At 35.1% G+C, this 26,194-nt stretch overlaps 1 protein-coding gene across 3 annotated transcripts in view; it reads left to right on the forward strand.

Annotated features, from left to right (window-relative positions):
* Positions 1-26,194, forward strand: part of LOC124354830 (putative phosphatidate phosphatase) — an 84,424-nt gene that overhangs the window by 35,448 nt on the left and 22,782 nt on the right. For all 3 annotated transcript variants that reach the window (XM_046805577.1, XM_046805578.1, XM_046805579.1), the window contains one exon: positions 23,401-23,552. In XM_046805577.1, the coding sequence (XP_046661533.1) occupies positions 23,401-23,552 (152 nt within the window). The remainder of the gene's footprint in view (positions 1-23,400; positions 23,553-26,194) is intronic.

Consider the following 26,194-nt stretch of genomic DNA (forward strand, 5'->3'; position numbering starts at 1 on the left):
TAGGTTTCAGGAACTGTCCCTGTAGTAGTTTTTGAGGCATTCAGGGGTTAAATTCATCACGAGGAGAAGTGTCTCTTTTGTCTGTATACAATGTAACTTTCTTCCATCCCCAGATGCAATAAAATCAACAAACATTAATTGTAGAGAATGATTGGTGATCTTGGTGGCCCAAAAGGTGAGGCCCTCCACGAACCAATAAAACAGATATAAGTACCCAAAAAATTGAGGATTTTTATTCAGTAATAATGCATTACTCGTTTTATGCAAGAATTTAATCAAGGTTGGCAACCGTTACGCACCTTTTTATAATAGATGTTCGGGAGGGCCATCATTATCAATACATTTTGCAGTCTTGGCTTTTGAAGCGTACAAATTTTTCAGGACCTTCCTGAGATGTAAAGCCGAATCCATCTCTAATTCAGTGCGTGCAATTCTCTTCTGTCTTGTGATACAATGGTTTTCAAATGCAATTAATACAATGGAGAACTCAGCATTTAGGTGATCCAGGTGGCAATAGGTGAAAGGTACATCACGACCGATTGTGTCCAAAAGGCCACAACTATGATATTGATGCTAAAAAGCAGTGTTATAAAGTTCTGTGTCCACGTGAAAATTGGGGATTTTACTTCTGCCGTCATGCTGGAAGAGTTCATTTTGGCAAGATGTATAAGGACATCCATCCCGAGTGAAGCTGTGCACTCATCCGTAAACGAAGGAATACGCTTGATAGAGTTTGATTATTAATATGAAAAGGTCCATCAGCCGATTGTGCAAAGGCCACACTAGATATTGATGCTAAGAACTCCAAGCGAAAGTTCTGTTCCAGACCTTCGATGGATTTTCCCTAGCTGTGAGATGTTGAACCTCTTTGCAAGTTTATTTGACACCATACCGGATCGTAAAATTGTGCCTTTCGTAACAAAAATTCGCTTGTAGAGTTTGACCCCTTTCCACATCAGTTGATGCGAAACTCTAGCGAAGCGGACCATCCCTAGCTGTAGATGTTGATCCTTTTGGTTCGAAAATCGGATAAAATTTGGTTTCGATTAAGTGACCTCCACATCCGTTTTTTGACTGCGAAAAATCCTATCCGCCGAGAAATTACGTCGTGTACTTACACCTGCTACTTTCGAAATGAAACAGCATTAATAACAATATCATCATCAAGTTGGACAGGCTCGTTCCTATAATTGGTGTTCTAGAGTACTTGTTAGTGATCCTGTTTATTCCGATGAAGTGTACGAATAAGTTCCTGAAATTGTGTTTGGTATCTGGAAATCTTTCTCCTGATTAGGGTAAACGTAGGGGTTCATATTCTTCTTACAGCCTGCTCTAGCATTACCATTACAGGGTAACCCAAAATAAAAACTCCATATTTCAGCGTTATTTCCTCTGATGTAAATATATAGTAAGGCATTTTTTCGCTGAATAAATCACAATCGAATTATAAACTCACAGAAAATTTTTCATGTAATAAACACGATTCACAGAACACCGATCTCCTGCTGTTAGCTTTGCAAATACCCACTAATACACATCAGCTTCTACGAACAGTTACAGAATACTATTTTTGATCAGACTGTTATTCGCTTGCGTTACCAACTTAGAAATTAATAAAACAAAAAAAAACTGTCATTTCGATTGATTAGTAAAGCAATAATGGGAAACATGTTTTGCTTCATTTATTTTTCGAACATTTGATGTAAATTTTTATAAAAAAAAAATTACAAGACGTAATAAAAACATGTTATTTTTATTTAACAAACCAAATTTTATTTAACAAGTTAATCTTGTTTTTCTCAATTGTATTCATCATTAAGGAACACAAACATTTTGTTTTTGGTTTTATTTTAAACTAAATAACTACCGTACACGGCATTTCTTTACAGCTGAGGTGTATTATAACTGAATAAAATCGATTTTTTGGTACTTATTTCTGTTTTATTTTAGGACTCTTGATTATATCAATTTTCTCAGAATTTAAATTCTCTTCAGTTAATGTTTGTTGATTTTTATGTATTTATTACCCAATTCTAACAAAGTTATTGTACATCATAATTAAATAAAAACATTGTTTTCGTGCCCCAATTTTTTGCATTTTAACCCTGTGAAATCCCTCCAAAAAACTACTACTGATAACAGTTCTGAAACCTATTTTATTAGCTTTATCAGGTAAAAAAATTCATAAGGTAATCCACGTATTTATTTTCTTACTTTAATTAACCTTTCCAAAAGTTTCAGTAGGCTTTATTTTTACTTTTCTTACCCAGGAATTGTGGACACCGAAATCTTTCGCTAGCTTGTAACTTCGCTAACAAAAGCGTTTTAGGACCTTATGGTTATATATAACATTTTTTCATTATTTTTTACTACCTTGTACAATGTGCTGTTAGAAAGTGGGGAGGAGAACGTCTCATGAATCACCCCTGGTATATATAATCTTCATATAATATTATATATATATATATATATATATATATATAATTATATATATATAATATATATTAATGTCTTGTAAATAAACTAAATACATATATATTGTAGCTATATTGAGGTAGTTTTTTCCTAGTATTCTTTATAATCTCATTTTTATCTCAACTCATTCATCACAACTATTAAGGCTAATGGCGTGAAACTATTTTCTACCTGGAGATGCCTCCTCTTCACTCTTCCTTTCACACTTTCACAAATACACCATCGTACGCTTCTCAGGAAATTAATTAGATTGTAATAGCTCTCATTCTATTTCAACTTCTTTGCTGACAAGATTGGTTTTATTATGATTGAAAAGGAGAAGAAGATTTTAATATTTTGGCAATTACGGTTGGTCTTTTTATTGAATTATATGACTCAATTTAATTTCTAGTTCTCTTTTCCATTGCAGAAGGCTAATAAGTAAACATTGTGATGATAACTGCGCTAAAAATCTCAGATTATTAAGTGTTTTCTCAGATTATTTCCAGGATGAAAATCCATAGTTTTAAAACTATTTGTTGTAACTGTTGAAAGCAAGAATGCTCAAATTTAATGATCGTTTATACTAAAGTACAATGGTAGGACCGTTTTCAGATCTTTTAGTCTAGTCCACGTCCAAAATTGGAGTTTAAGGGGGATGGTTGTTATTCATCCGGTGTCGAGCACAAGATTCGAACCCTCCCCTTGATCTACAAAAAACGCATTCCTTTCGTCCACCTTTTGTTATTCTTGGCGCTATAAAATCTATCTATTTTCTTTTTACTCGCAAAAATATTTCAAGCCTCCAACAGTTTGAGTGGAGTAAAGAGAAGTGGAAAGCAGTCCTAAGCTGTCGAAGAAGAAGCGAGAAGGAATGTCTGTGAGAACTGGACAGTGGGACTCATTAGTTGAGTGCCCTCAAGGCTGAATGAGAGTTTGATTTCTTTTGTCTGAAGGTCTCTCAGCAATCGATCTGAGGTCTTGGACAAACAAAGCAAGTCTTTTCACTTCTTTTGCCTCGCTAACTCTGCCATTCAGCTACTCGTCTGACGATGTATCGTCTAAAGTGCTGATTGTTCTCAATGTAGGTGTTAAGCCTACGCCCAAGTATTCATCTCGTAAAAGGTATTCTTTGTTGAATGTCCAAAACTCAGTTAGAGGAACTGTGGTGTTCACAAACACAACTCGACATATGGTTATTTTCATTCAGAATTTTCTAGCTATCAACTCTTCAAATTGTTTGATTTCAACAGTATTTCGCAAATTATATTTACTCACCAGCCTTTGTTTCTTGAATTAATTTCAAATGGTTTATAATCTGACATATTCCGTTACAGGTTTCCGTCGGAAACCTTCAGAATTAAGAACAAATTTAAAACATACCAACTGAGCGAAATTCGTAAAGCCGGTTATATTTATCAAGTATTTTATAGTGTATATGTTTGTACTAAGTTTTTTTCACTATATACTAAATACAGCATTGACAAAATATACTTATATGGTCTTATAAAGATTTTCAGTTATTGTCAATTAAATCAGAATCAAAAGTTTCTACATTTCCAAGGTATTTAAAATATAAATAACTAAATATATCTCATAAGTAGGGATTGGCATCAACTTTTATAAGCTTGGTCCGTATTCGAGTTTTGTCATACTAAAGGAGTTTCTCATAATAATAATTGATGATTATCTTTAATCGATGCAGTCTTGTCGTGTACCACTCGCGGGAGAAACGAGAGATCTGCAATTTAATGATCTGACACGACACGATATTTTAAATTAATAACTGCTTTGATAACGCTCGGTACTTTCTAAAAGAAAGACTCAGAACCAAAGTAAGAGACATTTTAGGAATAAAGTAAAGTTTCGTAAAATTACGTCTCTATTTGTATTGGCTATACATTATTTGAACATCCAATAAAGTAAAATTATTTAAATGTTCTTTATACTATTGATTTACTTTAATGCGTGTCTGGAAAGCAATGATGGTGAATTAGAATCCAGTAGCTACAATACAGATTGTAATGTTGCATAGTAACATGGTTGGTGGATGTTTGGTAAATCAGCAATGTCTGACATGATGGTTCAGCAGTTCATTCCAGTCCTGTAAATAAGATGTTGCAGTTTTATACATTATGCTTTGCCATCAGCAATATTAGTGTTGTTTTAGTTGCAAACATTTTTGTAGATCGCGAAGTGATGTCATAGCTCAGACATGTATACATACTAGACTGTTTATTGCCAATTTTGTCTATCCATCACTTTCTTAACATATTTGGGTTGATCGGAAAGTATCGGAAAATAATCTTTCACCAAGAGAAGATTGATATTCGGCAATACAACCTTTAATAGTGGTCTACATAAGATTTTAAGTAATCGACGTAGGAAGTATAATTGTTCAACTATGACGCAGAGTGTTGTGTTGTATTGAATGCAGCATAAAAATGTGAAGGATGTAAAAAATAACGTGCTTGGAGAACGCTATTATGAACTATAGTAACTCCTTTTAATTCATACATCTAATAAACCTGTAACAGTTTGTTGGGATGTCGGGGTCCACACATCTCTTTTATTTTTGGTGGTTTTGAGCTCAACCAATCCTTGAGCTACCTCAGAAAATCCTGATCGTCATTTCTGCAACAGCCGGGAGATGAGGACCAAGTGTATCAAGTATAGACGTTGCAATATTTTTGAGTTTACACAAATTCCACAACGGAAAAATGTGGTTTTTATCCTCAACTCTGTACTTTGAGAAACATATTGTACTGAAGGAACCTGGTCATCCCTACAATTTCATGGGTTGTGAACTCCTCTATGCAGCTCTAGTCAGAACCAGTTACACTAAGATCGGAATTTTAGGGAGAGATCTTATCATATACTTATGGCGTTTCTCCTTAGTTTCGGACAACTCTTGTGACAGTCCATCCAGATTCAGATAACGCCTCAACCAGCGTGACGATACACCGTTGTGACACAAAGCAACCACTCTAAGTTGTGTGGCAATTGTGTGTTACATTTGCAGCACTCGGAGGGCTGATGGTAGTAGGTATAAAACAAGATATATTTACTGGTAAAAAATATAGTTTAAATACACTGTAAAATATGGTAAATAATCTTATTCACATGTGTGGTCAGACAGAACGTTCTAGAAATACCAGTACTCTAATTAGTAGCTTCCATGATGGGGGAAAGAGATAATAACACTTGAGAGCCATGGTGAAATTACCCGTATTCTTACATTACCAATTACTGCTAATTACCGCAGTCCTATACGAGTGTAAAGCTGCTTATAGGAGTATTTGTGGTGAGCTCATCCTCCCTCCTGTGGGCCGGAGGAGTTGTAAAAGTGGGCGGCCCTGGTAAAATAACTCGCAGAGGGTGACTTTAATTTGTGGTTACAGCCTGTCATTGTTGTTTCTTTTGAGGTATCGTTTTCTCGTTTTTTTCAAATAATAGTTAATCGGGTACGTCTTCATTGGTTATTTGAGATTTAATTGTAATGTCAAGTCTAACATTACATGAACTGGATCAAGTTTTAATAGCAATTCAGACTGAATTTAGTAGAATATGTCATCTAGATGCGACATACTTATTTTCTTTCTATCATAGCTACTCAGTAATACTCAGTAAACGTTCCCTGCTGACATTAAAGTAGAATAGTGGGGATTTAGATGATGTAGCACGTCATCAACAGATGTAGTGAGTAAAATAAACATAACAGAGCAAAAGACTGATCACTGAGGCATGAACACCTCTACATCTAGGTAAGGGTTTGGATCTTGTATTTTGTAATTTCTTTATCACTATTATGTATAATTTTCACCACTTATACGTTTTGCCCGATAAATCTGGGAAAATGTCTGTAGGTAGAATCACTGACGTCCATGCTTTGTAGTTTTTCTAATACGAGAATGTGCTCCAGGCAGTCAAATACGTAACACCAGTTACAATATTTTCCGAGTTGATTACTTTAATTTTCCAGATCATTAATATTGTGGTGTATGTGAAATTTCAGTTTATCATTCTTTTACAAAACCATACGAACTAGCATTGAGCATGTTGTGTTACTCGTGGTAGAACGTAAGTAGAGAACGCGATTTATTGATACTAGGGTCATTTGGCAGCTGTTTTTATTGGTATTTTGTTGTATAATTAAATTTACTTACACCTAATTTCTATACCTTCGGTTAATTAGAAAAATCCAAAATTACAATCCAGAAAATGTTGCTCGTCTGTACTAGGTCGAAGAATTTAAAGATGTATTTAACAACCATCGCATTTATTTAACATATCAAATAAATAGTCTTATTTTGTAATGTAATATAGCGTTATTTCACTATATGAAGGTGTGGATGACGAAAGCTATTGTGTTATATCGTATCATTTAAATTGAGTTCAAAGTAAACTACAAATAAGTGTAGTGGTTGGTTTTCGTTCTCTTTATTTTTTATGTTTACTGTATAAAAATTAAGAGAAATTGTCATTTCATTCTATGGAGAGCAAATATATATTGGTAAACTTATGTGAATGTAAGATAAAGACAACTTGTGTACGTGGCAAGAAATCCATGTACACAAATGACAACTCATATCTGAACCCGGAGCGAGTCAGTCCCAACGATTACACAATTAGGGAGATCATGAAGGCCGCGCCGGAGCAGCTGACAGGAGGTTAATTAACGTAAATCAGAAACGGGCTGGAGACACGTGACCGTCTCACAATTACAGAAGGTCCTGGCGAGTCTAGAGAGACTGTGTGTGCCTGGTGACCCGACTCTCTAGAGCGAGTTAGAGAGAGAAAGAAGATGCTATCAGCTGACCCCACGGCAGTAACGAGCTCCAGCTGTCGCCTCTGACACATGGGTTCATCCAGGGAGTGAGGGATAAAACTGTTTTTATTCTCCTACTTGTCCTCCAGACTGCAGACGGGGGCGTTGCGCTCATTCTGCACCGCGGACTGGAGCTGGACACCGCTGGAGTCTTGTCTAGACCTCCTCTGTTGTATTGGCAATGTAAATCATCCCCACCAGCACGCACGTAGACTGTTCTAGGTCACGTGATATTGACTTCTTGCTGGTGACAATGCGGCAACTTACGGCGAGGCGTTGCCACTTTAACGATAAATCAATATCGATTACGTTACTCGTTTATCAGTAAGATAAAATACCCCAAATCAAGGTCAGTCAGTGTTGTCATGTGTAATTTTTGAATTGAGATGTGCTCCAGGTAAACTTGCAGTGCAAAGACAGTCTTCTGGATAAATGTTTTAATGTTGGTTAATATAAAAACATGCATTAGCAACAGGAACATATGGAATGCGTATATTGAGGTTAGGTTAAAATATCGTTAATTAATAGATCTTCTTAATGTTTCAATACAAATAAAACAATTAAAATAGTATCACTTTACCATTTGTTTTGCATGGTCCGTTGTGTTATATATATCGTTAATGCTAAGAATCAAAAAGAGTAAAAACTAACTACATTTTGGTGATAGTTGTTAACCGAAGAAATTATTGAGCGTGTCGGTCTTCTGAACTAAGCCTATTTAACGATACAAAAGTTTAACCTCTGAGTCTGGTTTTTGTATAAAAAAAAACATATCCATTACATGAAACAGGAAACTGTTCACGAAACCGTGTGAAACGGCTTTCTGAAATATAGTTTCGTTAAAAGTGCATTATATAAATAAACGCGAATGTGGAGAGTTTCTGCCTCTGTGGTGTTTTTCTTCCGAATGCCTCACCTTGAGAGTTCGCTTGGTGACCTCGCGTGCTTAACTCAGCTGTCCGAAACTTGGGCCATTCCTCTTTGTGATGGGTCCGTCGTTACGTTTAACGATCAGATACACTTCTTTGATTATTCTTTTAACTAATTACCACTAGATGTGTCAAGAGACAGTTTCTCTCTTAACATTATTAATGTCATTGACGTAATTATTGTTTCGCGATTGAATCTTGGTAAGTTTTAATGTTTTAATTATATATTTGTACAATAAAACTGTGTATACTTAAAGTTTTTGTTGATTGCTGCTATGTTTATTTTTACAGTGTTTTTGTTTAACTCAAATCTAACTCAATCCAACTTACTGGGGCCCTGGTTGGTTTTGAGATATCAAACCGACCAATGTTGAATACTCCAATACACTCCTATGCAAAAACAGCTCTGCACAGTCTTTGACCAAAATTACCACCGTCCACTTTAAACCAGAATTGAACTCTTTTGGTACAAACTTTCAAACCCATTACTGTATATAGAACCATTTGTCTATGCTGCGTAGAAATACCGTAAACTAAGTTTTTTTTTTTTTTTTTTTATAATATCGAATTATTATATCCAGGGTTATATCCAATTTAAATCAGCTGTAGATTAAATATACTATCCGAGGTTGTTATATTCTGAATCAATGTGCATAATCCGTTGGGAATTCTTGTACAACAGTACAAAATAGCGCATCCTACCCTGAAGTGTTACACTTAAAAGTTTACTGTTTCGTTCCTGTATCATAAAAATCAATCACACCAACCCAAATTTCCACAGCCGTGGAACATATCAGAGTTCATAGTGTATGATCATTGAACACACAATATTTAGGTAAAAATACCACTGATAACTATTTTATGGTTTTGCTATCTTGTGTTGTAAATGTTACACATTCTGAGATTACTTCATATGTTCCATCTAACATATATATTTCAACAGACGCGTTAAACCAACTAATCGTTTCTGCTATACAGCTTTAATTTAATTACCTTACGTTACAGTCCAAGCTATAAAATAACTTCAGTGCACGTATATCCAACTTACTAAAATGTAAATCTGGCTTCTTGAAATTGTATTCTTATGAATTGTATTCAGATCCGGGTTATTACAACCAATAACTCACTGTTTTTTTGTTTTTTTTTAGTTTAACGGTGCATTATAATGATGAAAAATGAACTTAAATAGTGGCTAACGTTGTGAATTATAGCCTGATTACTTTGGACGTATTGGTCATGAAGGAATTAATCTTTTAGGGGAATAACTTGATTTCATCATTTGTCAGAGGAAATAACTTGATATTCGACATGGGTTCAAGGAAACGATTTGATTTTTCTATGTGTCAAAGTAGAATAATTTGTTGCAATATCCTTAAATTGACGAGTTTTGTATCCATAGGAATAACACTTTATAATTCCAGTTCTGTTAAATTTGGGACTGTTATGAAAAATACGGCTGTGAGTGAACATAATTACATTATTCAATAATGTTCTTTAATGTTATTTTTTAATATCACCATCTTATTTCTGAGTAATGCTGAATTTCTTTATTTCAATTTCGCTAATTTTAAAGAAAAGTAACAAGGCAACTCTCTGGATTTATCCCATTTATCACCACAAACTCTTATAGTTACACATAAGTATTATAAACTAAAGTTTGACTTTGAATTTATCACATGTACTTTTCTCTATAAACTTTATTGTGTTTAATCCCTGAATTACGATTTACGTCTTTAATACAAGCCTTCATAGATGGCTTTAGCCCTTGTGAACTACTAAGTAAAACCCCCTAGCTCTTCATATTTATTGAGGCATAAGCTGAAACAATTTTCTTCTTTACTAGGTCCGTTTTACATTTGGGATGTACAGGAATCCCCTGTTGTGTTGTTTGTGATTTGTGTGATGAGGAAAGTGTGGCAGAGTGGCCCATGATGACGTGGCAAGGCCGTTCAGTCCACCTACAGTCACACAACAATATGCTCGAGTGTACGTGACACGTAACATAGTTGTTCTTATGTATATTGTGTCTTATTATGAAACACACAAAACCACATTTACAGTTTAAAATAGTATTTCACGAAGTATCCTCCTTACACAATTCGGTCATTACGCAATTTTGTCTGTGTCTACTTTGGCAATAAGAGTGTACTGGATGGTCTAAAACAGCGAAACTGTACATTATAGAACATTGATTTATTGAATAAGAGAATACACATATCGGATTTACTACTTCAAACATTAGAGAAATTATTTACCCATTATTATTTCACAGCAGCAGAATATATTTCCGATCTGAACATCATAACAAAATGTCGTACTAAACACAGTGGTTCTATCAAATATTACAATTTTAATTAGTAATTAGCAAGCATTAGTTTTAGTAATTTTCCTCAATAGGTGTAATATAATGCCCTGTCGAAGATAATGGAGAAGCTGGTTGTTTCACAAATGGTACAATTTCTGGAGTCGGAGAATATCCTTCCAGCCTTACAGTCTGGGTTCAGGAAGGACCATAGTACTGCAACTGCGCTTTTGCTCGTTTGTGACGAGTTGCTTCACGCAAGGGCGGATAAGAAAGCATCTCTTCTTGCAATGCTGGACTTTTCACATGCATTCGACTCAATAGACCACCGGATGTTGTTGGCTGTCATGCATTTTTATGGTTTTCGACCAGAGGTGGTTTCTTCGTTTGATTCCTATTTGGTGAATAGGAGACAAAAGGTTAAAATTGGGATGGATTTCTCCTCATCTTTAAGTAGAGTTGCTGGTGTTCCACAGGGAAGTTTCCTTGGGCCCATTCTATTCACCCTGTTTTCCGCCACTATGGGTTCAGACTTGCAACATAGTCGCTTGTATTCATACGCCGATGATGCTCAACTGTGTGTTTCATATGAAGCCGGAAGAGCTGACTCAGCAGTTTCCATTTTGAATGCTGATTTAAGCATTGTCCATGATTGGTCTGAGAGGCATGGGATTAAACTGAACAAGGAAAAGTTTAGTGTGTTGTCGATTCCTTCCAATGTGGGTTCGGAGACAGTGGGTGAGGTGTTGCTTGGCAGTGTCAGACTGAAGGAGTGTGAATCCTCAAAGCTCTTGGGCCTCATGCTTGATAGTGGCCTCACACTATCTGGTCATGTAAGTGCTGTTTGTCGGCGAACACTTGGTCGACTGAGAATGCTATACAAGCATAGGCACATGTTTCCTAGAGAGACCAGGCTTCGCCTTGTCCGGGCTCTTGTGCTCTCTGTGATCGATTATTGCCTCCCTGTCTATGGCAACATTGTGTCTAAAGGAGATTTAGAAAAATTACAGAGGGTCCAAAATATGTGTGTAAGGTATGTATGTTCTTTAAGAAGGTTTGACCATGTTTCGGAGGCTCGACGATCGCTGGGTTTGTTGACTGTAGCTGATACTTGTACCCTGCGCTCCTCATGCCTGGTTTACAGAATCCTGACCACTGGCAGGCCGGGATATCTGAGAGAAAAACTAAAAAGCAGGTCTCAAGTCCGATCTCGCAGTACTAGACAGGATCAAGTGTTGGAGATGCCTCGCGTTCGCCGTGAATTTGAAAGAAAGCGATTTGCGTACTTTGCTCCCAAATTATATAATGAACTGTCCTCCAGCGTAACAGGCCAGGGTGTATCTGAAACGACATACAAAGAAAATATATACAAGTATTTAATGTGCAATACAAGGTGATATAGCCATATATAACTGTATGTCTAATATTATGTTTTATTTATTAATAACTATAAAATAAGCTTTTAATTTTTTAAGAACTATAATAAGACATGAGTCGTTTTGTAAACCAGCAATTATTGTTGAAAACCGCTCTAAAATAAAGTCCTTATTTATTTATTTATTTAATAGTGTAGAGTTTTCATTATTCGCCATTATACGAATACCTGTGTTCTGTAGATGCTGTATTTTGTACACTTGTGGGATCTTTACCACTGGCAGACTATTTCAGTGTTTAAACATATCTGTGGATCATCTATTTTAGTGATAAAACGCATTATGGCAGATTTTGCCTAAAACCATGGATTTTTTAAAGGAAATCCGCCACTATTCAAAACTCATTTTAGTAGCTTTAAGGGTAGTACCGTCTCTTCTATTTTCGTTTTGCAAATGATTCTCTTCTTTATGTTTTATGATATTTTTGGTAAATCTTGGTGAGTCGGATTATCTAACGTCGATGTCACCAAATCAGGAATGGCGAGTGCGTGGAAATCTTTGGCAACTTAATAATGTGGTTACTTAATGTACCTGTGCCTGTTTTATTATTTAATTAAATACAAAGTATCACAGCGGCGAGAAGTATCAGAACTCTTATTCAAATTACCCAAAACTTACATTTTAGCTTTTTTTGTAATCCCTTCAATGGTAATTTATGAGTTAAGCTTTATAGTGCCAGAGTGTCAGATAATTTTTTCAGCATCACCATGAACTTTTATAATAAAACGGTATCTTGAGAAACCCTTCTAATTTCTTTGCTTATGGAAAGAGATTTCTAATTAGTCTTGCAACATCATCAATTATTAGGTTCCATCATCTTAAGTTTTAACTCAAGTACTAAAAAATAGTTTAAAAAGCCGTCAGAAAGGAACGATACTACCACGGCAACTAGTAATGCAGCTTCAGTAATCACGAAGGGGTGAGACTCCTCAGGCCAGAAAAATTGACAAAAGTGGACTAATATAGTTGTAATGTGTGAAACGTTACACAATTTTCCAAGTTCGTTATCGTTATAAAATATTTGATATCGTACGTGTAATTCAAATTTATTCATAGTTAACCCTTAATATTCTAATGATGCCTCCAAAAGTCACCAATATGCATGTAATAATTAATCGATCAATTGTTTCTCATAGACATTGATAAATATTTGTATAAAACGTAATATTATACAAACTCATAGATAGGACACTGATTTAATAATTAAGCTTTTAGCAGCACAACCTTAGATATGCTAAATAACAGTGCAGAAAAACTTTCTGTATTACCATATGCTATGTGAAAGTGCTGTGTAATAGTCAGGCAAACAGTTCTGCCATATCTGATAGAAGTGCACAACACGCGTTGCACAAGGATCTTACCGCTCAACATGTCATTGATTGTAAATGCAACAGTACAACTTGCTATAATCTACCTTACGTAAAGCGTGTTGAACTGTGCACGAAAAAACTCTTTATTATTATGTGTTGAGTATAAGTGCGGCGTAATAGTCAGGCAAACAATTCTGCCATATCTGATAGAAGTGCACAACACGCGTTCTGTACTACAGCCTACCTTACGTAAATCATGTTGAACTGTGCACGAAAAACTCTTTATTATTATGTGTTGAGTATAAGTGCGGCGTAATAGTCAGGCAAACAATTCTGCCATATCTGATAGAAGTGCACAACACGCGTTCTGTACTACAGCCTACCTTACGTAAATCATGTTGAACTGTGCACGAAAAACTCTTTATTATTATGTGTTGAGTATAAGTGCGGCGTAATAGTCAGGCAAACAATTCTGCCATATCTGATAGAAGTGCACAACACGCGTTGCACCGGGATCTTACCCCTCAGCATGTAATTGATTGTAAATGCAACAGTACAACTTGCTATAATCTACCTTACGTAAAGCATGTTGAACTGTGCACGAAGAACTCTTTATTATTATGTGTTGTGTATAAGTGCGGTGTAATAGTCGGGCAAATAGTTCTGCCATATCTGATGAAAGTACATATCACGCACTGCACCAAGACCTTATCGATTCAGTCTCTCAGCGATTGTATATGCAACGATTCCTGTCGGAAATTATTCCTTTGAATTCGTAAATTATTCCAATCCCAAGGACTTGTCCTTGATGCAGTTTCAATTGCTGCAATTTTATTTTTCGTTCTTTATTTTACGTTTCTTAGTTTATACGACAGCTTATTATTGCGCAAATTCTTGTTGTGTCGTATGCGTATGCACCAAAACAACGAGTGTATGTGACTGCAGAAATTTTTATTTTATATCAATCAGGCTCAGTTGGTAGCTCAAAATATTTAGCCGGTTCTGTGGGTTATGCCATGGAATCGCTCGTAATGAGCAAACAGACAACCGAGACTAATCTGTGGGAGTGACTTCGCTTATACTCAGCCACGCATAGGTAATAGATTGTTTAAAATTTGACATAGTACAACTTTATTATATTCAAACCGCTGTTTAGCGAAAATCTTTGGATTTTGTACTTAAGTTGTAAATATATAATTTAAATTAATAATTTAAACTTAACTTCTGAAAATTCTAGATACAGTTTTCTACAGACTTGTGTGACGAACTTTACTATGCCGTTCACGGGCAAATATGCGAGCACCGTGATTATTTCCTATTTTCTTATAATAATCGGTATAATTATTGTCTTGTACTATTGTTGCATGATATGATAAAACACTAAGTAGATTCAGTAAATAATATATGTAATCGTAGTCACTTTCCATTATTAAGGTTTGTTTTCATTTATTTTTTAACCATTTGTTATGGTGGAACTTTGTGCCGAACGATTTTAATAAATATTTATCTGTTATCATCTATAGGGTAAAACCTCACAGATTAAAATAGCATATATATATTGCAATATATTGCACGCTTACTACGTGTCCAACCGAGTAGTAGGCGTGTGCCCACTCCACAGAGGTGTCAGTCAGTCAGCAGAGAGGAAGTGCATAGCTGACTCAAGTGACTTATCGGTAAACCGTAGGCTAAACCCAAGGACAACGCCAATGACTCACATTGATAGACGCGGTTATAAAGTACGTAATATTTTGCCGTCACAGCCGTTACGTTCCCTGTCCAACTTGGGGTTACAAAAATGCGGTTTACCTTCAGTCGTCTTCTGTGTAGCCTTAGGAAGAAAATTAGAGTTTAGACGCGTCTTTACGAAAAAAGTCTCCAAAAGAGAACGCTCAAACAAATTTACGGGCATCTGCTTCATAACCATATGCGTCTCCCATTCATGTAACTATTTAAGTTTCTAACTAATTTTTATTTGAGTTTTATATACTTTAAGAGCCATGTACAAAACGTAATTTCAGCAGACATATTTGTTTTTATTCTATGAAAATTTTCGTCTAGCTGTTGTTTTTCGATACCAAGCCAAAACACATTATGAAACATGAAATTTATAATTGACACTGTGACAGGCATTATGTATCATTAAATGTTCTTAATTATGTAAACTTCGTAGCTTTCACTAAATCCGTCTGTAAAGAAACCCGATGTGGTAGATCACTATGGGAGAATATCCCTTCGATTAATCCCAACGTTCAGGGAAGCTCCTTAATCCCCTATTTTTTACACCACGAAGCCGGTTGATTTAGTAGTCCTTAAAGGAGACCTAATAACGTATAATTGACCGCCCACATCTGCCCCGGGTAAGCCGATTACACTCTCTCCAGTTGACAGTAGAGAACATCTTGGCTGACAGGAGGAGAGCTGCTCCGTCACGCGATACAGGGAAGAGTTATTCAGGTCACGGATGTTTGTTCTTTGGATTCCTGAGATAATCGTGTATCCGTGGAGCATTGTTCAACTAATTAGGATTTTCAATCGCTTTCGGTGAGATCGCGATCTGTAAATACAGAGTGTTATTAATAGTCTCACCTAAGTTACACTGTCTAGATCCTACTGTGATTTTACAACGAATGAAGGAAGTATGGTTAAAATATGGAACTGCTTCCAGAGCAACTTCGTTAAGTTGTAACCATAACTTTCTCTGTCTGTAATTCCCTTATTTAAATACACTCTTTTACGTGATACAAAGGCCAAGAGAGTTTTATGTTTATACCCTAAATTGTGTATCAGTTTCATATTATTGCTTTGCTGTAACTAAAATTCGTCTAAATGCGGTGTATTCGAAAATACGACTCTGATTTTCAAACCGTCTTCTGAGTGATTTTCATTCTTTGGTGCTTTTTGTAAGCATAGTGATGTGTTATGATCATTATACAATTATAGTCTTGTTCTAATTTGGAACACATTTTCTCATCATTTTAATTACATAATTTAAATCAGGTAAACAATACGTTTTTGTCAGATGCTATGCTTTACTTTAATATTGCTGTTTTAACGGGATTCCCAGATTGTTTTTATCTTACGTAACTAATTTTCAAGTTAAAACTAATCAAACTTTTCCGGGAAATTCAGAATGCCCGGATTTTCTAAACTTTCAAACGAAACTTCAAAACACGTCACACTACACGTTATTTGCATTGCATACCTCTGCAAACTTCCTAGTGTGTTTAAAGGAAAAGGAGCTTCCTCGACGGCATCACCCGGTTATTCCGAGACCGATGAGTAAACCAAGGTAAGCCAATTTGCCTGAAGGACATCCGCTGTTGCAGGCCACGGCGAATCGTCGACCGGTGAGAGCGGAACGGTGACGTCATCGTAGCGTGACGTCACCTCGCGAGAGTGAGACCTCTGGCGTTGCGTACAGTAGAGCGGTAGCTCCCGAGTCAGGGCCACTACATTATTATGGTATCGTGTATCTGGTGTACTATTCCGCTAACCTTACACACTGGCGAATCGCACACTATAACACATATTTTCCAAACACCCATGTCAATCCTTTTCATCCCAAATTCTATCAATTTTTGATTTGTTAAATTTCTATATTTGATCCATAAAACGTTTTTATAAATTTCTGTTCAATTCGATGATCGTAAAGCTATGACCTGTACGGTCCACTTCGTGTCAGTATTTGCTAATTTTAATGTACGCTCATCTCTGTGTGATGAGACGCGTAGGGAACTTGGTGGTCATTTCTTTACTCTAACCAAAGGACTATATTTTTATAAATTTTTTTCCGTAGGACATGCGTGCCAACTTTTTAATCCTTTGTTCGTAAGCACTCCGGAAATGTTGAGCGGAAAAAGTTAGCAGTTGAATAGCTGACGTCATCTCGCCGAAATGTCAGGAATTATTGCGTCAATTATTTTCAAAACACCCAATGTTAATCCTTTTCATCCCAAATTCCATCATTTTTTTACTTGTTAAATTGCTATATTTGATCCATAAAACGTTTTTATAAATATCTGTTAAATTCGATGATCGTAAAACTACGACCTGTACGGTCCACAATCCCTCAACAAAAACATAACTCATCTCACTGAACACTCATGTCGATCTTCGTTATAGTTACCAGTATAATCATGACTAGGTAGGTATATTTGAATCTATACAAGATAGTGTTGTGTAACATAAAACAAGTTTGCTATTTTCTGAGCAATTAATCTCAGTCACACAGCATCCCACAAGTTATACAAAGTCTTTATATTCTTGTTTTATTTTCCTTTAGCCATCCAAAAATAAGAGCTACATTGAAGAGTTGAGATTCTAAAATGGGCTAGATACGTCAATGTTGAAAGCCAAAACTATGTAGGTAAAATAAAAAAGAACGGCCTATTCTGCCCTTTTAATTTCTGGAAAACAACTCAAAGCCCATTAAACTAATTAACAGCATTCAAACATCTAACTTTACAAACCCGTATTATTAGTTAAATAGCTGTCGTGTATTGGAACAGTTTCCACAGCGGAGCTATCAAGTCCACTTTGTATTACTTAGTCATCATTTTGATAGGAGGCTTTATCGAGATCCTTGCTGAGAATCGAGCACGTTTGCCGTGGACTTTGGCTGGTAGAATAGAGAGTAGTACTCATTCATTCGTAATATAACATGGAGGCCTGAAGTATCGGCTGTTATACTTTACTCGGAAGTACTCGGAAAATATACATTACTCTGCGTGTGTAAACTTTTACAGGACATTATATTATATTAAGGTAGAACACTAATGGTAAAAATTGAATATTTTTACCAGCGATAGTATCTATGACCAAAAACGTGATGATCGACAAGAGGTTTAGTCACATATAACTAGTGTTACATATCATATCATTGTCCTGCATCGTTTTACAGAAATTGTTTTGCTGTGCACACATCTCACTGGTTGTGCTGTACGGTTTAACACCCTTGAATACATTTATGTGGCTCCAAATCAAAGTCAGTTGTGCAATAAAATAACATTTTGAGAAAACGTTAGTGAAATACTCAATTGTGTCGTTCCATTGTGTTTGTATAGTTATGTTATCACTTTATAAATTAATCTCAGATTCTGTTATATAAATGTATATACGTATTCAACAAGGGGGACAACATTATAAAGAAAACTAAGATCTTAATAGTATAATCTCCATATGTCTGTGTTTTCCTTTTTAAATGTATAACTTTTAATTTTTTAAGAGAAGGTTGTGAAGTTTGGCATTCATTTTTATTTACTAAACATAAAATACTACTAAGAAACATTATTTTTATTATTTCAAAAACTACGCCGTTTAAAAATCTTAAACATATTCTAACACAAACAACAGATCTTGAAAGTCGTGAAAACTAGCGCTTAAAAATGCAAAACGTTTAGTGGCTCATTTAGTTATCATCGGATGATAACAAACTGAGAAGATACATTTTTACTATTGAGATAAGTGTAAATTGTATTAACATTTACCTCTTAAAACCGTTGAACCGTTGTGCATAAAAAACGTATACCTTTTTATAAAATTATGAATGTTAATTTTCCGGAGTGCAAACTTTTTTTATTCAATAATCTTTATTAATAGTAGATTACACTATTTATTTATTTATAGTAACTTTAGTTAGTGATAAGATGTAAGGGTTATGTATTTATGCAAAAAGTAAGGTCACTCGTAACAGAATGATATCATATATCAGCTACTGTGTTACTATTATAAATGTTTCGTACCATTGATACTGGCATTTTCTCCGCATTGTTGTGGTTCCGTCGCCCTTCTGCGGTTTAGTTCCCGATATAATTCAGCTCTACCCGAGAGTGGTCAGTAGCTTATATCTCACAACCTCACAGTCTTTGTTATCCCGTCGTTGCTTTATGTTATCACATGTGCACAATAATAGTAGTGACACGTGTAACACCTCACTGCTGGGCTATACTGAAACAGATGAACAGTTACGCCGCCGTAATTCGTTTACCGCAGTCAATGTGTTAAACTACTGTACAATTACTGTCTAGCAGTAATACAGAAGGTGTTTATTATGTAACAAAATTAAAATGTACGTCTTTCTGTTTGTATTTTGTAACTTTACACGTGCTCATAAGAAAGGTAAACTACCAGTCTGTAGTATCAGCGTAACATTTTCCTGGGTGTTTTCACAAAATTCATTTTATAAAGATAAACATATCTTCCAACTTGTAAATCAATCTGAGGAATGCACATTTAAGTCGAATAAAATAAATGTGTTTGCTAAAGTTCTATTCAATATGCTTTAATGGTTACAGCAGTTGCCAATAAAGGTTCTGTAATTGGCAACATTGAGATCATTGAATGCACATTTAAAAGTAGTCAAGAAATTAAAATCAGTAATTCCGAGAGAGATAAAACTGTCGTAAATAAACAAACTGCACTTTGAATGACATATTTATGGTACTAAATACCTAATATGCTATACTTTACTCGTGACATTAAAATTAATCTGCCCCGTTATCTTCAGATTAAATGTGGGGGTTTGTCATTCGGCTACTAATGGCAATAAAGCTTGGAAATATTCTTTCAACTTTAATGTTTTAATTGAAAGAACAAAAATGTTAATGATGCCGCCTATACGCAATTTTTTCATTTTGAGAAGCTACACCGATTTCCGCATTCTTGGCTAATTCTCAAAACGGTTTGAACCAATGAAAAATACACATACATGGAAGTTACGCAGGGTAATAAAGAACTACTATATACTACACTGGCAGTCAAAGAATACGTGAAATATTTGTTAAGTAAGTCAAGGGCAAGTGTTATGGTTTGAGGCGGCGGAGCAGTTTGCGGTGTTCTATTATCGTTAATGGTGAAAGGGAATTTCACATTCTTCTTAATACACTTTCACCTTCATGTTGTGAAGTCAATGAACTCGCTCTTCTCTAAACTGAACTTAATACGTATTCCAAATTACATGGATTCTTTAAGCTTTATTGTTAAGTCTCCACTGCATCTTTTTCCGGAAACAAAGAGACACAGTCGAGATATTGATCAAACAATGCTTTTAACTAACCTCGACTGGAAATAGTACTTAATTGGATTCTAGGAAATTGTATCCGTAAATATTTTTCGGAAACTGTTCGCCTGAAGCGAAGGGTGTCCTTTGTAGAAGTGGATATAGATAAATCAGAATCACGGCTAGTATTGAAACGATACGCATTTAGTGATCATTTTATGATATTATACGGTTTATAAACCTAGCAAATGTTTTATTAAAGAAATTGTTAAATAACTACAAAGAAATTACGTTTCCTAAATGTAAGTATTGTATATTATGTGATTTTCTATCTATCGATATTCATTTACTTATTCACGTATTTCTTGCCTGATTTGCAAAGTGTTTGCTTTTTTTAGTCGATAAAATACATATTAACAAGCACAAAGACAAAAAAGCAATTTCTGTACGTTTTGTAAAAATTTATTTAAAGTTCATCTTTTTTGTTTTACGTTATGTCCGCGTGATTCTAGGGGTGGGAGAGTATAGAAACCTAATATTACAGTAAGATAAATATACACAACATATGCTTTAATAACAAAGTAACCCCTTATTTTGTTTTTTTTTTTTTTTTAATTTAATACCATACCGATTGTACTGAGTGAAATTTCGTTATCCGTCTAAAAAACCTAAATGTTTTAAACTGAAATACAAATTCAACCAAGAAAAACAGTTCAATACACAACAATCTATGTGTGTTGAACCTCTTTTCAAATCGGATTTCCCAAACTGAATTTGACGCATGAAAATGACTAATAGTTATGAGTGTTCGTAACAATCTTATCTTCCTTTGGAAATCCTTGAAAACTTATCACCATATCTTTCCGGGTAATATAGTTTATTTTTTTATTTGCGAGTGGATATGTTTGATTGTGTTAATAAATATCATATTAAGAGGTGTTATTTCAATCCTTATAAATAAAAATTTATTCTTTAAAAAAAATTATGGAAATTGTGTTTTGATATTTGTCATATATTTCATAGTGTATCTAAGTACTACATTGTAGAGTTTGTAGTTTTATATTATATTGGCATGTCCTTTCGATATTTGTTTTGTATCTATGGACGCATATAAAGATTCATTAAGGATGCAATAGACGGGTTCGTATTAATTTCGTTCATTCCATCTCCTCTCCTATATTTTATGGTGTGATTCAGATTAAACACCTTTGTATGAATAAACAGAATAGCTGTTGCCTTTACGGGATTAAAACTGACTCAAATATAGTATCTGTGGTTGTTGAGAATTAGTGAATGGTGAAAGGCCACTACAGTCTACATTGTCCCGGGCCGCTTTCACGCTGATATCCTCGGTTGAGTCATTGACCCCAGCTTCTAGATTAGGGGCTGGGGTTAGATAAAATGTAATAACGTTGATGTTTTGTCTCGTCAAGTACGTTAGTGCAAAACACTGTAAATCATTTGGTCCAAGCTTCGATACTAATTTAGTTTTAACGGCTGGTTTTTCAAGAAAAAATTTGTCAAAAGGACTAACACCTCAGAAATATGAGAAACAAGTGGCATAAACTTTTAATAATTTTGTGAGGTTTTCCGCGAATGAATGAGTACGTGTGAGGGAGTGGAGTATGGCTGACTGACTCACCGACAAATTGTAGGCAGGGTTCATTAGTCAGGCGCGCGACGGCACCGCGGGACCTAACGACCGGCCCTTATGCCTATCGTCGACCGCGTCATAATCAATAGCGGTTTCTTATCCTGCTCTACTACGTGGCTTGACAATAGGAAATCCACTCATGGCCACGTCCTAGTCGTGGAACATTACAGTCATGTTTAGATCAAGTATAACTGAGGTCTCGTTGTCACAATCATTATTGTTTGAATCTGCGTTGTGTGTAGAAAGATTGTATTGTGTACTGTTCCCAGTAGTGATTAACTTCAGGTCATAAAGTTTTTTTTTTTATCTTTCTAAGGTCAATGAAAATATTTTTAACTAAATCGAGTTTAGAACTGCGGTGAGTATGTGAGGTGTATGTTTTTTAATTATTTGGAACATTGTTTGAAAAGATAAAGACTAATTTAACATCAATGAACTAGTTGTAAATATAACATGCTCTCTTGACATAATTGCTGACAATTCATGCTTGCATGCAGTTCTGTTTAAAATGATACATTCTTTTGATTTCAAGAATAATTTGACGTAGTAAATGAATTTTAACCGTTATGTTCAAATACATTTTAAGCTTTATATAGCTATTTACATGAGATATGTATGATCTTTCACTTTTAAATTCTGGGCCTACATCGCAAAGTCTAAGAAGTCTTGGAAACGACTTGGAGCAAAGTGTTAAAATACCAAATAATGATACAATTTGTGGCAGGTCATATTTATATAGCGTGAGGCACATTCAACAAATCAACCACCATATTAAAAGTAGTCAATTATCTTTGTTACACTCTGTAACATCTTTATCGACATTACGAAAAATAGGGTAAATCGGCTCTTGGACTATATATAATTGAAAGACAATATTTAACGGTAGTTAACCTTCTTTGTTTATTATTAGTGTATTACTTTCATTAGTAGTCTGAGATGGTTTACTGATAAGCACTATTCCGTTTAGAAGTGTTATCGTGAACACTTTTGGATGAAGCTCTCTCTTATCAATGTAGCCTTCATGCAGTTTGTAAAAGAACCTCGTGTTATCTTATCAGTCCGAAGTTCCGGATCCGGTTCGTCTCGTCGATATCGGTTGGCATAGATTAGCACCAGGGACGGTTTAGGATAAATTGCAAGAACCAGTAAACTTGTTTAGTTTCTCATGGTTACGCTTCACTTGTAATTTTTGTGTTGTGTATATATATTAATGCATAATTGTACATTTGACCAATAGCTAATTTGTGTTGCGAAATTTTAAACTTAAGTTTCATTGCATTTGGGAGTCTTGATTCATTTACTAACATGTATAGCCTCGTAAAAATGAGAAATGTCACGGTCTTTCAAAATCTTGTATTAATATGGTCGGTAGTCGTCGGATTGACTTTAAAAGATTCATTTGTTCTTTGATAAGCCAAGATTGTTTGTAAGCTTTATGTAATAACAATGTGTTTTCTTCAATGATCTTGACTCGACTTATCCTGTTGCAGTGGGCTTGGTGGTACTTCTGACAGCGATTTTCGGCCACCCTTACCAACGAGGGTTCTTCTGCGATGATGATTCCATCAGGTATCCCCTTGTTTCGGAGACCATCACAACGCCCCAAGTGGCCATCGCCAGCTTCGTCATTCCCATCCCCATCGTAAGTCGGATTCATCAGATTTTAGCTGTTTAATTTAAAAGAGTAAAATGTGTCACAAACAAAACGTATCATATGGTGAATTGTAAATGATTAATTGTTGTATTAATAGGTTTAATACAATGTATATAATTGATTAATGAGTAGTTTTAGCTAAGATTGGCTATAAACTATCAATTATTCCAATGATCAATACATCCATGGGATATTACAATTTTACTTTGATTTTAAACTTTAGGGATTTAGACTTCGCTGTGTAAGATTACTTACATAGTTCCGTCCTTGCGTTAGTTGATTATGTCTAAGGCTCTAGAGATATTTGTAGCAGTGAAGTTGCATGAAGTACTACTATTCTTATACATCCAAGATACAAAAACTGTACCCAAAAATGACCGTATTCCAATTATTTTTGTTACAATAAATCACTACATAAAAGTCTCACTGGAACAAGTGTTCCTAGCGTGATCCGACGTCCAGGATGATGCTGTCCTAAAGGTGACCGACCTTCTTCTCTCTAGATGTGGCGAGAAAGGTTACTAGCAATCATAAATCTCTGCTGTCCGCCAGTTATTTATTTTCGAATCACCTGATTGGTCCAGCTCATTATTCTTCATTTAGTTGTCTCAGAGGGTATCAGCTCTTACGGGTGTTTAATTGGAAGATGTTTATTTTTCAAAGGTCTGGTGTTATCGGAGCCGGAGTTAATCCAAATGTATGAAAAGTAATTTAAGTTGCTTATGTATCTACGACGATAGCTTAGTAGTGAAGAAGACAGGATAATTCATACACCCTCTATAACGCATTGGGTACTTAATTAGTTAATTGGTAAGTGCGATGTGGCAGTCAGACATTTTCCATTCATTTCATGTCGTATCCATTGAGTCGTAAAACTTTTTTACTACTCGTATATGAGAATATTTCTAGTTGAAAGTACTCACAAACGCATGGAACTATTTATTATTGTTCAGAAGAAAGAAAAAGTATAATGACAATAAAACTATGAGAACACAGGAATTGATTTCTATGATGAAAATAAACTCCAGAAACCAAGAAAGGTCATGGTAAAAACACAAGATATTCCAATAAACAACACATTTAATACCTATTTGTTAAAATTGTTTGAATATTTATGACAGAAAACACATATTTACATAATTATTAATATATTGTGAGGCGGTTGTAGTACTCGTGGCAAATGAGGCACAAAACATTTCTATTGTGTCGGAATAATTTTTGCAACCTTTATATATATATATATATATATATATATATATATATATATATATATACGTTTCGTGAATAGTAATGGCAATATTTTTTAAACCGCCTACGACTTTGAAACTAGTGAAGATACAATAAAGTTTTCATTGCAGTTCCAAAATAAGTGTTACGATAAAGAGTTTTAAAAATTATACAAATGTGAAGCCTTAACTCAAAAGTTGAGTACATATGGATACGAACATAAACCAAGTATAATCTTAAGATTGTACTATCCGCACAAAATTTAATGAAACATCCTCCAATACTTAAATAAACAACTCATTGGAGTTTCAAAATGTACAACAATGGTACATTTGTTGTAATCTTGTAAATTAATAACACTGTCTCATATTACATATACAGTATATTGCTTGTGGGAGCACTTTTAACTCTGTTTTATCCACCTGATAACATTAACTTAATGAAGATAATGTCGACTAACAAAATAACCGTTGTGTTGCAGAAAATATTGAACTCAATTACACACATATATGGTACTGCGTACTCGTATACCTCATAATGTTAGGAAATCATGACGGTGTCTGATTTATGATAAGTATGCGATGGGTCGGGTGACAAATGTTCTGGATAGACATATTTATAAACATGTCAAGCAATCAACTCCGGCTTGTTTGTGTCTGGAAGTAAGGCGTCAAGTTTACGAGTCAAGTTTGATCCTCTGTTTATAATTGACTGTGTGATGCTTTACTGAAGTGTTATCTTCAATTGTGGGCAATATTGCCAAAAAAATTATTTTTGTCCTGAGTTAATTTTTCGCATATTTGAGTTAATTTTTCATTAAATGTGAGTTAACTAGTTCACTCACATTTAATTTTCAAACATAAATTCCTTACTGTTACTAAAGCATTGTAGTATTCGTACATGGCAATATAGCATTGCTAAGTACTCCTACATACTATTAAAGCATTTGTTTCTAAAATTTCTAAATTTAATGTATTACAATTAATTTGGCTTCTTCTAAAATCCGTTCCAATTGTCAGCACCATAAAGGATCGAGTCTACCACAGGCTTACTTGCCCATGTAGACCCTAATGTTCCTATTAAGCCGCGTTTACACGAGGCCAGTAGGCGGGCAGGTTACTTGGAGCAGGCAACCTGAGGCAAGTAACCTGCCCCGTGTGGACGACCACACTTGTAAATCACAGGCAAGTTGCCTGTCAACCTGCCTGGTAGGTCGACTTGCACGAGGAGTAGACAACCTGCCCTCCCACCACTCGAAAACAGTACCTGCCACACAGCCTGCCTTGCACTGACGCCGTGTGGACAACTGATTGATGAGCAAGTGAGCGAATTGGTGACAAACAGTGCTTTATTGGATGTTTGTTTATTGTTTAATTGCTAACTTTTATATATTTGTGTAATAC

Source organism: Homalodisca vitripennis, chromosome 2 (assembly GCF_021130785.1).
Source record: "Homalodisca vitripennis isolate AUS2020 chromosome 2, UT_GWSS_2.1, whole genome shotgun sequence".
NCBI lineage: Eukaryota > Metazoa > Arthropoda > Insecta > Hemiptera > Cicadellidae > Homalodisca > Homalodisca vitripennis.